This window comes from Neomonachus schauinslandi, chromosome 2 (genome assembly GCF_002201575.2).
Source record: "Neomonachus schauinslandi chromosome 2, ASM220157v2, whole genome shotgun sequence".
In the NCBI taxonomy this organism is placed as follows: domain Eukaryota; kingdom Metazoa; phylum Chordata; class Mammalia; order Carnivora; family Phocidae; genus Neomonachus; species Neomonachus schauinslandi.
In genome coordinates, this window is record NC_058404.1 from 43,762,230 (window position 1) to 43,777,011 (window position 14,782).

At 46.9% G+C, this 14,782-nt stretch overlaps 1 protein-coding gene across 2 annotated transcripts; it reads left to right on the top strand.

Moving 5' to 3' along the window:
* The first annotated feature begins 6,793 nt into the window (after positions 1 to 6,793).
* Positions 6,794 to 11,853, top strand: POLR3D (RNA polymerase III subunit D). 2 transcript variants are annotated; one of them, XM_021698864.1, is made up of 9 exons: positions 6,794 to 6,918; positions 7,125 to 7,294; positions 8,250 to 8,293; positions 8,903 to 9,054; positions 9,214 to 9,338; positions 9,528 to 9,696; positions 10,041 to 10,306; positions 10,738 to 10,890; positions 11,059 to 11,853. In XM_021698864.1, exons 2-9 carry the CDS (start codon positions 7,130 to 7,132, stop codon positions 11,179 to 11,181), a joined length of 1,197 nt encoding a protein of 398 aa, XP_021554539.1. In that variant the 5' UTR covers positions 6,794 to 6,918; positions 7,125 to 7,129; the 3' UTR covers positions 11,182 to 11,853. The 2 variants fall into 2 exon arrangements, with proteins under 2 accessions (XP_021554539.1, XP_021554540.1); XM_021698865.1 differs by having other exon boundaries at positions 6,794 to 6,908.
* The last annotated feature ends 2,929 nt before the right edge of the window (positions 11,854 to 14,782 follow it).

Here is a 14,782-nt window from a genome sequence, read left to right on the forward strand (position 1 = left end):
TTAATAGCTTTTTATTACACAAGGAATACATGATCACAATCGAAAGATGAGAAATTTTTTTTTTAAAAGATTTTATTTATTTTACAGAGAGAGACAGCGAGAAAGGGAACACAAGCAGGGGGAGTGGGAGAGGGAGAAGCAGGCTTCCCGCGGAGCAGGGAGCCCGATGCGGGGCTCGATCCCAGGACGCTGGGATCATGACCTGAGCCGAAGGCAGACGCGTAACGACTGAGCCACCCAGGCGCCCCGAAAGATGAGAAATTTTGATTCTAAAATTGAAGAGAGAAAATCATTCATTTCCCCCACCATTCAGATATATATTTTATTAACAAAAATAGAAAATGTAAATACTGTTTTATAACCTGCCTTTTTCACTTACCAATACCTTTTCTGTTCATTACATAGTCTTTCTACAGTATTGTTTTAAATTGCTGTGTATGGTTCTATTGTCAGGTCATACTCCAATCCCCTAATCTACAATGAATATTTTGCATTTTCTCCATTCTAGACAACACTGCAATGGACAATCTTACAGCAAAACTCTGCCCACACCTTAATTATATCTCCAATAAAATATTCAAGGGTATAGACCTTATTTGGATACTGACCTAAACTGTTAAAAAAAGAAAACCCTATGTGACAATTGGGCAATTTGAATACTAAGGGGGTATTTGATAGTATTTAAGAATGATACTCTGATAATGATATTTTATGGTTATTTTAAAAAAGAATATCCTTCAGAGATACATACTATAATATTTATGAGTGAATGACATGATATCTGTGACCTATTTAAAAATAATCTGGAGGGGCGCCTGGGTGGCTCAGTCGTTAAGCGTCTGCCTTCGACTCAGGTCATGATCCCAGGGTCCTGGGATCCAGCCCGGCATTGGGCTCCCTGCTCCGCGGGAAACCTGCTTCTCCCTCTCCCTCTCCCCCTGCTTCTGTTCCCTCTCTCTCTGTATCTCTCTCTGTCAAATAAATAAATAAAATCTTTAGCATGGACAGGTGAAACAAGATTGGCATGGCCACAGATAACTGTTGAAGCTGGGTACTTGGAGATCCAATAAGCTATTCCCTGCACTTTTGTGCATGCCTGGAAGTTTCCACATTTAGTATTATATCTAGAGTATGATTACAATAATAACAAAAGCAATTTTACCATTATTATTAATTTTATTATTTTATTGTTAAACACCAAGACCCTATGAATGGGATTCTCACCACAGCCTTGAGAGGTGGAACTATCAACCTTATCTTAAAAGAGTTGGTGGTGGGAAATGAGACTCAGCCCATAAGAGGCAAGACTATGTTCAAAATCATGTCTGAGTACAAGGGCTGGGTTCTTCATGGTAGAAGGACATAGAGCAAATAGACTGTGAGGCAGTAGATAGAAGCTGTAAGTGAAAAAGACCTACAGTCTTAATACTGTTTGTGGATTTTATAGACTCAAAATGTTTACCTGTATTTCCTCATGGTTGAGCTAAGTGCGGGGATTTCCAGGGCCAATGAATGCAGACACATCCAGACAGCTCATCAAAACCACTTTGTTCATTTACATGTGTTGGCAACGACAAGAGTGGGCAGTGACTGTGTATAAGAACTGTACGGATTTCTCAGTGCTTATTTGATTTATCGTTTTGAAATTATATTTAGACCTCTTACAACCCTCACTACTTTGAACTTCTAAAGTTTTTTTAGCTGTTTTTTACTTAAATATTTAACAACCTTAAGATGGGAAAAGCACACTGAAAAGCTATAGAAGAGACACTAATGAAATGCTGGAGGGGCAAAAAGAAACTTGAAGGGACAAAGACCAAGAACAATGAAGAAAGAATCACAAGCCCAGTAAGAAGTGGAAGGACTGATAGAATGACTCCACGGCACCGGAATAGTCACCGAGCTATACCCAGAGGGGAAGAGCACGATGTAGAAGCTATGGAATACCACTGGGCACTTGTTGGCAAGACACCAGCGACAAGACTTAAACGTAACGGATACACAAACTGCCGCCAGGACACAAAGCCTTCCCTCCACTCGCTCAGTATTTGCTTACTTATTTACTTACTGCATTAAGCAACCTGCATACAGAGAACCTATAGAGAAGACATATGGACATGTGCAATGCAGGGATGGCCTTTACATCAGTGGTGCTAAAGTTAAATCACTTGTACAATCCACCTGGAAACAATACACCCTTTTATTTCTCTAATGCACATCTGGATTTGCTACTTGGTCTCAACACAAACTGGAATTCATTCGTTCATTCAACAAAAATTTATTGGGTGCTTACTCTGTGTCGGGTATTGTTTCAGGCAGTGAGGATACTGTAGTGAAGGAGGAAAATAAGTCCCTGCTCCTTTGGGGCTTTCTTTCTGGTGGGGGGGAAGATGGAGAGACAAACAAACTCTAGAGTCTATTAGGTGATAGTGTCACAGAGAAAAAGAGGTCAGTAAATAGGAATACGGAGTGTCATGGGGGAGGTTACAATTTTTAATAATGCCATCAAAGAAGGCCTCCTTGAAAAAGTGACTTTGGGATAAAGAAAAGAAAATTATTGAAGAGAGGAGGACAGCCACGCAGAATTACATGGGGGAAGGGCATTCCAGGTAGCAGGTACAGAGGCCCTGAAGAGGGAGCATGCCAGATTGTTCTGGATAGAGCAAGGGACAGGTGCAGTTGGAGCAGAGTGAGTGAGGGGTGTGTGGTAGGAGTTAAGGACAGATAGATGGTGGGTGGAGGGACAGATTAGGTAGGGCTTGTATAGGCCAGTCTAAATTCTCTGGTTTCTACTCTGAAATGGGAAGCTTCTGGGAAGTCGAGAGCAGAGATGTCACCTGATGTGAAATACGTTAATTATGCTATGTTACAACTAAACTGACGGGACCCAGGTGGAAGCAGGGAGGTCAGTTAGGAGGCTATTAAAATAATCGTAGCAAAAGAAGAAGAAGAAGGAGAAGGAGAAGGAGAAGGAGGGGGAGGGGGAAGGGGCAGAGAAAGAGGAGGAGGAGGAGGAGGAGGAGAAGAAGAAGAAGAAGAAGAAGAGATGATGGCCAGGCCCAGGATGGCATGTCAGTGAATGTGGTGAGAAGTGGTAAGATTCTGGAAAAGCTGATGTACTGGATGTGTCACATGAGGAAAAGACAGGAGTGAAGAATAACTGCAAAATTTTGACTTGAATGGCTAGAAGGATGGGGTTGCCACGTACCGAGATGGGGAACATTTCGAAGTAGGTTGAGGAGGGAATCAAAAGTTTGAATGTGGATGTAGGTTTGAGATGCCTTGTAGACATCCAAGTGGAAGGGTGGGACAGGCAGAAATACACATTGGTGTTCAGAGAGGTCCATATTGAGATAAGCACTGAGGAGTCATCAGCATTCAGCACAGGGTTTGAAGCTGAGAAACTGAAACAGAGCCAAAGGAGTAAGTATAAAGAAAAAAGGGAAGAGTTCTGAGGACTGAATCCTAGGGTTCTTCAGTGTTCCGAGGTCAAGGAGATGAGAAGGAACCAGCAAATAATGGCCTGCAAAATGATGCAAACAAATCAGGAGAAATTACTCATAGAGAACATGTAATGGCTTGAGCTTGGATAGCATTTTCATACCACACATTCCTTTTCTTCTACTGACACATATTCAAAACAGTTTCTTATTCATTTAGTATTCCCAATGCCCAACAAGATTTCACAGAAACAGTCTTGACAGAATCTGTTTACACCTTCTGAATTCTGCATTTAGAACAAAAAAAACTATATTTGCTCTTAAGAGTTTAATTATTGATTTCATTAAGTTATCAGACAACAATAAGATTATCACCTTTACTATGAAATATGTAGAAATAAAATGTTATTAATAACAATTAAGATCTGCTAGAATCACAGATGCGATGACATGGGGTTCAGCTGGTAAGGATTTACTAGTTTCTTTTGAGGCTAGATAAAAGAATATACACCCTTTGGAAGAAAACAGAGGGGGAGGTGTTAGAGCAAATAAAGAAAGGAGAATGGTGTGGGGCATCTGGGTGGCTCAGTCAGATAAGCCTCTGACTCTTGATTTCAGCTCAGGTCATGATCTCAGGGTCGTGAGATTGAGCCCTGTGCCAAGCCTGCAGCTCTGCCCTTAGCAGGGAGTTTGCTGGAGATTCTCTCTCTCCCTCCCCCACCTCACCTCCCCACCCCCGTGTGGGTGCACACTCTCTCTTAAAAAAAAAAAAGAGAGAGAGAGAGAGAGAGAGAGAAAAGAAAGGAGAATGGTGCCAAAAGTATATTAGCCTAATTAGAGGGAACACTGGAGAATATTCTTAATGGGAAATTATAGTAACTGTTGTTAGGAAGCAAGCTCCCAAATGTTAAAGATAGAAGTCTTGATTTAAGTCTTGTTGGGGTGAAAAATTTTGCAGAAATCCAATCAGGATTGCAGGAAGGAAACTGGTTTCCTGGTTAACAGGAAACTGGTTAAAGGAATTATGGTGCAAGACAACAATGTGGAATACTATTTAGGCATTAAAAATTATAACTTAGAAGTATATTCGATAACTCCAAAAATGTTTATAGGATATTGTTAAGAGAAACAAAAGCAGATTATAGAACCATATGTAAAGCACCTCAATTTTTAAAAAGCCACATGCATAGAAAAACAACTTCAAGTATGTAATGGGTGACTTTCATTTCCTTCTGGGTGTTTATTAAATTTTTCCAAATTTTCTAGAGTGAATAAGTATCTTCGTAAAAAACAAAACTGGTACATGTGTGTTCATAGCAGCTTTATTCATAATAGCCAAAAACTGGAAACAACCCCAACTTCCTTCAAAGAACAAATGGTTAAACAAACCATGGATACTTAGTAATAAAAAGGAACGAACTAGTGATACATGCAACAATTTGGATTATCTCCAGGGAATTATGCTGAGTGAAAAAAGTCATCCCAAGAAGTCACATACTGTATGATTCCATTTTTGAATGAGTTCCACTTTTGAAATAACAGAAGTATGAAAGTGAAGAATAGATTAGTTGTTGCCAGGGGTGGGCCGAAGAGAGAGAGGTGTGGCTATTAAAAGGCAACTAAAAGGGGGGCACCTGGGTGGCTCAGTCGGTTAAGCAGCTGCCTTCGGCTCAGGTCATGATCCCAGGGTCCTGGGATCGAGCCCCACGTCGGGCTCCCTGCTCAGTGGAGAGTCTGCTTCTCCCTCTCCCTCTGCCTGCCTCTCTCTCTATCTCTCTGTCAAATAAATAAATAAAATCTAAAAAAAAAAAAAAAAGGCAACTAAAAGGGATCCTTGCATTGATGGAAATGTTTTATATTTCTACTGTATCAATGTCAATATTCTGGTTGTGATATTGTACCATAGTTTTAGGACATGTTTCTATTGGGGAAAACTTGAGATCTCTGTATTATTTCTTAAAACTACATGAGTATCTGGGGCACTTGGCTGGCTCAGTCTGTTAAGCATCTGACTCTTGGTTTCCGCTCAGGTCACGATCTCAGGATCAAGAGATAAAGCCCAGCGTGGGGGTCAATGGGCTCAGCGTGGAGTCTGCTTGTGATTCTCTCTCCCTCTGCCTCCCTGCTCATTCTCTCTCTCCCTCTCTTTCTCTCTAAAATAAATAAATAAATAAATAAATCTTTAAAAAACCTGCATGTGTATCTATTATCTCAAAAATTTTACTTAAAAAACAAAGTACATCTTCTTTTGGCCCCTACACAAGTCTGAAAGGTTGTCCTAGGTATATAATCCAAAAGAAGAAAAAAATGTTAAATGCACCAGATGTTCACTACAGCGTTATTTACAGGGGGGGGGGGGGGGGGGGGGGGAGACAATCTAAGTGTCTAAATAGGAAAATAGGCAAATCATGACATAGACCCAAGAATTACACATTTGATACAGCAACAAAGAAATGTTATTTCAAAAGGGAGGATTCAAAATTGTGGTACAATGACAGCTCTACAAGGGGATTGCACTGCAAAAGTTTTAATAGTAGTGAGTGGCAGAAATGTTTTCCTCCCCTCAAACTTTCCGCAATGTTAAGTGGTTTTTAAATGGTTTGGGGGTGGGGAGAACAGTAAAGGCATTTTTTTATGTTCAATTACAAATGAAGGAATGACCATAAAAGTTCTTTAAATTCGTCCCTCCCAATCGAGCAAACTTCGTTTTTCGGTTCCGGGCTTGGAACGAGAGCGCACACAGGGGTCCGCAGTCAAGAACCCTGAGAGCGCACACGAGGGTCCGCAGCAAGGAGCCCAGGGCGGGTGCCCTTAGGCACCCCCAATTAGTCCGCTGTTGCTGCCCTAGCGCTGCGCCCACAGCCCCACCCCAGGATCCCACCAGCAGTCCAGGGAAGGGACCCCCAAGCGAGGACGAGGCCGCAGCCCAGAGTACAGTGACCACTCCAAGGTCATCACCGAGCCCACAGCCGCGGCTCGGCCCGGCCCAGGACTTCCCAACTCTGAGTCCGGGTCTCGCTCTCCGCCCCGCGCCCCTCGCCCCGTCCCGAGCCACGACCCCACCGCTCCCAGAGGCTCCACCACGGCGAATCCCCATACTGGGTCGTGGCGGCCGCCACGGCCCGCGGACCCAGAGCTGGGCGCCTCTACCCCCTCGGCCCGGGCCAAGACCCCCGAACGCTGCACCGCAGCGTAACCTAGACCAGACCCCTCTTCCATTTTCGCCCTCTCAACCCAGCTTTTCCCGACTCCGGGAAGAACCGGGAAGAGAAGGCGGAGGGGAGCGAGGCGCCGCCGGATAAATACTGTGGCCCGGCCCCGCCCACCGACCTCACTTCCGCCCCGCGGCAAGATGGCGGCCCCCGGGCCCTGCCACGCAGACTTCCGCCGGGCGCAGAGACCCGGGACAATCTGCGGGCCGCGGCGGAGGTGAAGTCGGGAGGCGCGTGGTGTGGAGCCACAGCCCGAGTACGCTGGGGTGCGTCTCTGCCTCGTGCCTGGCCGGGGGCCTGGGCAGAGAGCGAGCCAAGTGCTCTAACTGGGTGGTCCGGGGAGTCTTGCCACGTGGAAAGGAAGGGACGCACTGCCTGGGGGGCGGGAGGCCACGTGGGTGGTGTTCCGCCCAGGGTCCGTGTGTCCGCCCCCTCGAGTGACTTTGTTGCCCCTTTCCTTCTTTTCTGCCAGGCAAAATGTCGCAAGGAAACGCCGCGGGCGAGCCGAGTGCTCCGGGAGGTCCCCGCCCCCTCCTCTCTGGGGGACGGGGGCTTATCGGGCGGCGGCCGGCGCCTCCACTCACTCCAGGTCGCCTTCCCTCCATCCGCTCCAGGGATCTCACCCTCGGAGGAGTCAAGAAGGTACCAGACGGCACCTTTCTAAAGAAACCCTACTACTTTGAATTCCAGGACCCTGGGGTTCAGCTGATGTTCACGTAGGGCCTACCGTGTGCCAGGCTTGGTATTGGGCCTAACAAAACTCGCCCCCAGACTTTGCTGACAAATTCTGGGGAGTCTGCCTACCTTCAGGTCTAGATACTGGTTACAAGATGTTGACTGGTTCTCAGAGATGGCTGAAGGGCAGAGAATCCTAATTACTCCCCAAGCAACTTGAGCAGTGCTTATTTACCTTTTTTATGTGTTTTGGACACCTTTAAGAAACCCATGAAAGCCAGCAAGCATAAACTTTGCCTGCAGTTTTAGAGAGTTCTGTATTCGCCATGGATTAAAGTGGCAGACTGTGATCTAGAGTATAATGAATTCTAGGCAGGACACTGGAGGCTCTGTCCTTTTCTGTTGTGTTTATGACTGTAGATGTAAGGACAGCCTTGAAATTTAGTGGGGGGAGGGGGGGCTGTAATAGAAGCACAAAACAGCCAGTTTTCAAGACTTGTTTGCCTTGGGAAATGCTGGTGGCAGCCTAGCTGTATCATCTGTTTGTGAGTGCTGGCCGACTTCCTACTTGAGCTTTGCTGCTAGAGCTCTTTCCTATGATACTCCATGGTTTCTATAGCAGTTTGATGACAGGAAGTGAGATTAGACAAATAAATTTTCAAACTTATTTAAAAAGGGCAGAAGCTGAGGCTGCTAGCTTAAATAGGTTTTGCTGCCCTGTTCTGTGTGTAAGTCCACTGCTATCATGACAAGATGTTTGTCCCTTTTAAGTACATGTCTGTCTCTGTAAATCATTGACAACAGTGGGTAATATAGAATGGTGGTCTTGGTCCATATAAGATGCCCTCTGAGAGTTTTCATTTTTCTCTGTACTTTGGGATCAGAACTTACCAAATCAGTGACTCCCATATTTTACTTTCAGAAAACCTTCACCCCAAATATCATCAGTCGGAAAATCAAGGAAGAGTAAGTAGCTGGGCCTTCTAAAAACTTTCCCCTTATTGTTCTGAATTTGGGTCTTTTGGGAAATAACTGGGTATGTGGCTCAGAAATCTAAATTTGTGTATTAATTTTTTTCACTAGTGATTTTGGACCCTGGCTCCCAGGTGATTCTAATGTGCAAGGTAAAAAAAATACTGATGCCTGGAAGTCCATCTCTAGACAGTGGTGATTTAACTTTTTTGCAGTGAAACAGAATGATTATCTTTTACAGCTGGAGTTGAGACCCACTAGGTTAGACAAAAACGTGTCAGATTTTCACTTACGTTCTTTTGTATTACAACCCTCTTGCTTTCAAGCAACACTATTTTGGGATAGTCTCTGTAATTCAACTTTTGAGTTGTAGTTCTAATATATACTCTCAAGAAGAAGGTAAAGTAAAGCAAACTGAAGGGACACTGCCCCATCAAGGAAATAGAAAAGGTGCTAGACTTAAGATTGGGGGTTGCTTCTTCTGATACAGTTATTGTCTCATTAATTCTCCACTCAGGTGGAGTAGCGTGGTATGGAAGAGTAAGACCAGTTCTCTGAGGCAGAGTGAGTGAGTGGTTTCCCTTACTCCATTCTCTTTTCCAGGCCCAAGGAGGAAGTAACCATCAAGAAGGAGAAGCGTGACAGGGATAGAGACCGACAACGAGAGGGGCATGGACGGGGCCGGGGCCGCCCAGAAGTGATCCAGTCCCACTCCATCTTTGAGCAGGGTCCAGCTGAAATGATGAAGAAAAAGGGTACAAAGCTTCTGGGGTTCTGGGAGGAAGGAATCAGTGGATTTCAGTCCAGACTGCCCAAGAGAAGGGCAAGGGCAGTAAAATCTCCCTGCTCCCAGTTTAGTTTTCCTTGCTGTTGGCCTCTTCCGTACCTCTGGTGAACTGAGTGATTTCCCACAGGGAACTGGGATAAGACAGTGGATGTGTCAGACATGGGGCCTTCTCATATCATCAACATCAAAAAAGAGAAGAGGGAGACAGATGAAGAAACGAAACAGATCCTGCGCATGCTGGAGAAGGATGATGTAGGTACCACTAGGCCGGGAGGAATGGGCTTCTGGGGAGGCAGGCTTGGGGGGGAAGAAGAGCTCTCTGATGTCCTGGAAGCCTGTGAACAGCAGGAATCTTCAGTTAGAAAAGGGTGAGGTGGGCTGCAGTCCAGGTATGTGTGCATGCTAGCCAGACCATGTGACCCGCTGACTCTTCCCTGGTAGTTCATCGATGACCCTGGGCTGAGGAATGACACTCGAAACATGCCTGTGCAGCTGCCGCTGGCTCACTCAGGGTGGCTTTTTAAGGAAGAGAATGAAGAGCCAGATGTTAAACCTTGGCTGGCTGGCCCCAAGGAAGAGGACATGGAGGTGGATGTACCTGTTGTGAAAGGTACTCTGTGTCCATTAACGTCTCCTCTCCTTCCCTGTGGCTGCCCCCCAGGAATCCTCCCTAGGAATGAGCCTCCCAGATTCAGAAGCAGGTCCTCCCCCATTCCAGCTGTAAAATACATGACCCGAACAGGGACACCGAACTCTCACTCTCAGGAGGTTCGTACTGACATGGATCCGTGGGCCTAGCCTTTTAGATAAGACACACAACTCCTGGATCCTTCTTCATAACCAGTGATTCCCTTCCACTTCGTGGCTGAGTGACAGTGAAGCAGAGGGGGATGAAGGGCTGCGTACAACGACATGGCCACTTCATAGCTCTTCCATTTGTGTTACCTTGGGCAGTGAAAGAGGAGCCCCGAGATGAGGAGGAGGAGGCCAAGATGAAGGCTCCTCCTAGGACAGCCAGAAAGACCCCGGGCCTCCCAAAGGACGTATCTGTGGCAGAGCTGCTCAGGGAGCTGAGCCTCATCCAGGAAGAAGAGCTGCTGTTCCTTCAGCTGCCAGACACGCTCCCTGGCCAGCCGCCTACTCAGGACATCAAGCCTATCAAGACAGAGGTGCAGAGCGAGGATGGACAGATGGTGGTTATAAAGCAGGAGAAAGACCGGGTATGCTTAGGAATGAGTTCTGTGAAAATGCCGGGGAGACCAGGAAGGGAAATGGTGAGCTGTTGGGGAAGCAGAGGTGTGCCACCCAAGCTGAATTGTCAGAGTAATACCCACAAGGGACGTGGGGCTTTGTACTTCAGCCCCTATTACATTTTTCCAGTGAAATATTTTGAACATACACAAATGAGAGAACATAAATTCTCAGGTACCATCACTCATCTGCGGCCGTTAGCAGTATTTTGTCCATTTGTTCATTCGTTTGCTTTGGGTTTTGTCGTTCAGCCAATGGCAGGGAGCCCTGGGGAAAGGCCCTCTGGAGGAGCGCATTCTAACCTCTGCTGCTGCTGCCTTCCTTTGGAAAAGGGTGTCATTCGTGAAGGATGGAGGAAGCAGCTCCTTACCCAGTTTCCATCTTCTGATTCTCTCCACAGGAAGCCAGGCTGGCAGAGAATGCTTGTACCCTGGCTGACCTGACAGAGGGTCAGGTTGGCAAGCTGCTCATCCGCAAGTCAGGAAAGGTGCAGCTCCTCCTGGGCAAGGTGACCCTAGATGTGACCATGGGAACCGCCTGTTCCTTTCTGCAGGTGAGAGCCTGTAGGGTCACAGTAGGGGCTCCTTAAGAGGTAAGGAGTGTTGAGGAGTCTGTGCTAACTAAGGGAGAAGCGTTCTTGGGATCATCACGTGAAAATCATAGGACCGAGTAGGTGGGCTGTGTGGTTTTGGTTCTCATCGCTGTCTCTGTTGATTGGCAGGAGCTGGTGTCCGTGGGCCTTGGGGACAGTCGGACTGGTGAGATGACCGTCCTGGGACATATAAAGCACAAACTTGTCTGTTCCCCCGATTTTGAGTCCCTCTTGGATCACAAACACCGGTAAAATGAGCAGATGGAGGATGATGGTGACTGTGCCCACGGCTGCTGCCTGCTCCAGACGTTTTGTTCTCAAATCTGTGCGACCCAGAAAGGGCCTGTTTAGCCCACCCACTCCAGCCTTTGGCAGCCATTGTCCCAGTTTTCCCCACAGGGCCCACGTGGCTGCCTCCCACGGCAGCTGGGAACGGCACAGTGGCCTACCCACGGCGTGGATCCTGCACATCCTCGCTGCTGGGGGACTTGTCCCTTCTATTTATTTTTATATTTATGTCTTATCTCTTCAAGTGACTGTACCCTCCCCAGGTAGAGAGGGGAGGGTCTGTGGGAAAGTCCAGGCTCCTCCTCTTGCTGACTGTCTTGTTCTCAGGGTAGGAAGCATAAGGACGGTTGCCGCTTTTGCTCCCTTCTCCTTCCCAAGAAGCAGCGTTGGAGAGAGAGCAGGGAATTTTTCAGTCTGGGACTCAGTGCTCAATCCCAGCTCCATCAGTTACTAGCTGTATGACCTTGGACAAACTACCTAACCTTTCTGAGCCTCATATTCCTCATGGGACAAAAATGAGGATAATACCTACCTCACAGGGTTGGTGTGAGGATGAAATGGAATGTCGTAGATGAAAACTCCTTGCACAAGGCCGGATGAACACGGTGGGCACTCAATAAATGTTAGTTCCCCTTCCCTTTGCCTGAGTCTGTTTTCAAACAAAATAGAGATGCCAAGAATCTCTCGGAAGACGTGACTGGAGCTGCTCTCTCCCTGCCTCCTGACTGCATGTGCCGTTCCCCAGGGCCGGAAGCTCTGAAGGTGCGGGTCTGGGCCCTTCTCTGCCCGTTTTCTCCTGAGTGCTGCTAGCCAAGTGCTGCCTGTTCGCTGCGGTGAGGCGCTGGTGGTAGGTTCTACCAGAGGGGAACTCAGAGACTCCTCCTAGCACCCTACACTTGCCTTTGGGTGATATCGGGGTCCCAGGACTCATCCCCCACCCCTAAGCCCTGCAATGACTAGCAGTACTCTTGGCTTCCATTTAAATATTTCCCGACAGAAGCCTGTGCGCGCTCAGAATTATAACCACACTCAAATACTGCTGAAAAGCAACCCTGTAGGACGGCAACTAGGGATTTATTGCGCAGCGGCTTCTTTGACACTTGACGGATGACCTCCTCCCTCAAAAGCTTTGAATTTGAGAGGCCCCCCTCTACGTCCTGTCCTACCATCACCAGCTCTGCATCCCAGTCCCTGCTGGCCACAGTGGCCTTTAGTCCATGGGTCTGTCACCTTGTTCCTTTTACCAGATCATCATGCTCTTCTTGATCCTTCCAGTGTGTCATTCCTGGAGGAGCAGCTTCTCTTCCCTCATCCCCTGTCCACAGGGCTGGGTTTTTTCCCTGGTTTGGCGGTGGGGGACATCTTAGAGGTTAGGGAAGGCTGCCTGCAGCAGTGTCTGGTCGTTAGAGGCCAATGTCACAGCCCCTTTTGCTGTGAGCTTAGCCAGCTGCCTGTGCACCAGCGGTGGACCACACAGGCTCAGTAAGAGTGCCTCCTCCTGACTTGGAGGTGGCCCCGGAGGTTTGGGATGGATATGCCTTCCTTTAGTCTCACCTTTCTGTCCCATGAGTCTGTTTTTCGTTCATGACGACTGGGGTTTTCCTATGCCGAGCCCCTCAAACTGCCTAGCCAGCAGCAGTGAGGGGGGCTTGAACGTTGGCCTTTCTGAAGCGAAGAGCTCTCCTGAGCTCCATTGGTAGTGTTGTTCTGGTGTCTTCTTGTAAGAGACGGAAGGCTTCTGTGGAGACATGAACCAGGGAAGTTCTATTGGGTCGAAGGCTGAGCTTTGTTCTCCGGGCTCCAGTGCTTTCTTCTTCTAGATAGCCGATGCACTGCCACTGGGCCTCTACTGTAATCCTCTTTCTCTTCTGTGTCTTTGGTTCAGAAACAATCTTGGGCTTTTCTGGGCTAACTCAAAGGCTCTGCCTCGTTAGCTCTTTGGTATTTTGCGGTCTTCAGCTCTCCCAAGAAGCTCGAGGAAGAGCACATACCACCTTCACATTCTCCATTTCAGGTATCTTGGGGATTGACTATTAGGACCATGCATCAGAGTCCCCATGACCGGTCTTTCTGTCCCCGATACACGGAATGGATGTCATCAGTGAAAGTGTGGAAAAAAGATGAAACAAGTCTGCTTTCTTGACCAAGCCTCTGGAGCGTACATTTCTACCAACAAATCAACGCAAATAACGGGAGGAAAAAGCCTAAAGTCAAAATTCATTATGCGTGAGTGCAAATGTATGCAAATTTATTACTACCTGCATCTACGTGTAGGCATTTTGGTACGATTCTAAGAGAGAACTACAGACTTGTTCATTTTTCTCACTGTGCGAGTGGAGTGACCCGTGTGGGTTCTAGAGCCAGGGTTGGGTTTGACTCCACCTCCACCAGTAACTTTGGGGAAAATTACTTACCCTCCCTAAGCTTGGTTTCATTTGTTTTCTATAAAAATGAGGTCATAGTAGCCGTTTAATAGGGTGTTTGTAGATTAGAGTGAACGTAAAGCATTCATTTGGTGCCAGACAGAAAAGTGCTTCTGCGGAGAGTGAGCAGCCGCACAAGGGAAACAGGAAGCTGGGCTGACCGTGGCATAAGCAGTAAGCATGTTTAGTTCTCCTGTAACGAGAAGTCTAGAGAGAAATGGCTCTCCGGAGTTGGGTGGCAGCCAAAACGTCATCAAGATTTCCTTAGGTTTGTTTGTTCTGCTGGCCTCCGTGTTGCAAGGTGGCTGCTTACAGCCCAGCATCATTTCTTCAAATAAGTGTCCAAAGCCACAGCAGGAAGCAAAGTAGACAGCGGTAAAGGAACTTTCTCCTCGTTGTGCTCTTCGGAACCTTTCAGAAGCCCAAAGACACTTTCCCCCTACGTCTCTTGGACAGAGCTGGGTCACCCTTGGATGCGGTGCTGCCAAAGAGATGGGTGGAGCAGTTTGTCCCCCGGCCTTTGGCAACCTGTTGCTACTTGAGACAGAGTTTTGTTAGTAGGGAAGAAGCAGGAATGACAAGAGAGTCGAGGTATATCTAGGTGGAATTTTTTTAAATCTTCAATTGCCTTTTCTTCTAAATACACCAGTTTTAACATTTTGGTACATACTCTTTTTCAGACTCTAAAATTGTATATATTGTATATGATGACATTATATTGTCTCATCATGTGCTTTATCTTAAAAACACATACAGTTCTTTGTTGATGAGCATCTTGTACTTCAGATATGTCTGAGCTAGCTGAACGAATTAAAGATGGGGTCTTTTAATCCTAGACCTACCCCCATGGTCCAATTAAATTGACCACTTAACACTTGGCTCTTTAAAGGAAAAGAGGCTTATTTCTTAGGTATTATGTGAAAAATGACATCCACTGCGTGTTCGCCCTGTGTTCCCACCCCCAGCCTAGTGCAGGACATCCACAGCTGGGGCATTTCCCCTCTTCAGATGGCTGCAGCTAGTGACAGATGTGGTATTTACAGCTCCTCTTGGATATGGTTCAGCTGCCAAAGTTCTACCAGTAGAGGGTAGGGACTGGAGTGTGGTTGGGTCTCAGGGGTATCCTCCAAAAAAAATGGAGA

Bases quoted from the DNA above. Each gene is read 5' to 3' on its own strand.
- POLR3D (XM_021698864.1), top strand. From the start codon at position 7,130: ATGTCGCAAGGAAACGCCGCGGGCGAGCCGAGTGCTCCGGGAGGTCCC. The intron at 7,295-8,249 runs GTACCAGACGGC...TTTTACTTTCAG, and splicing joins CCCTCGGAGGAGTCAAGAAG to AAAACCTTCACCCCAAATAT. The intron at 8,294-8,902 runs GTAAGTAGCTGG...TCTCTTTTCCAG, and splicing joins AGTCGGAAAATCAAGGAAGA to GCCCAAGGAGGAAGTAACCA.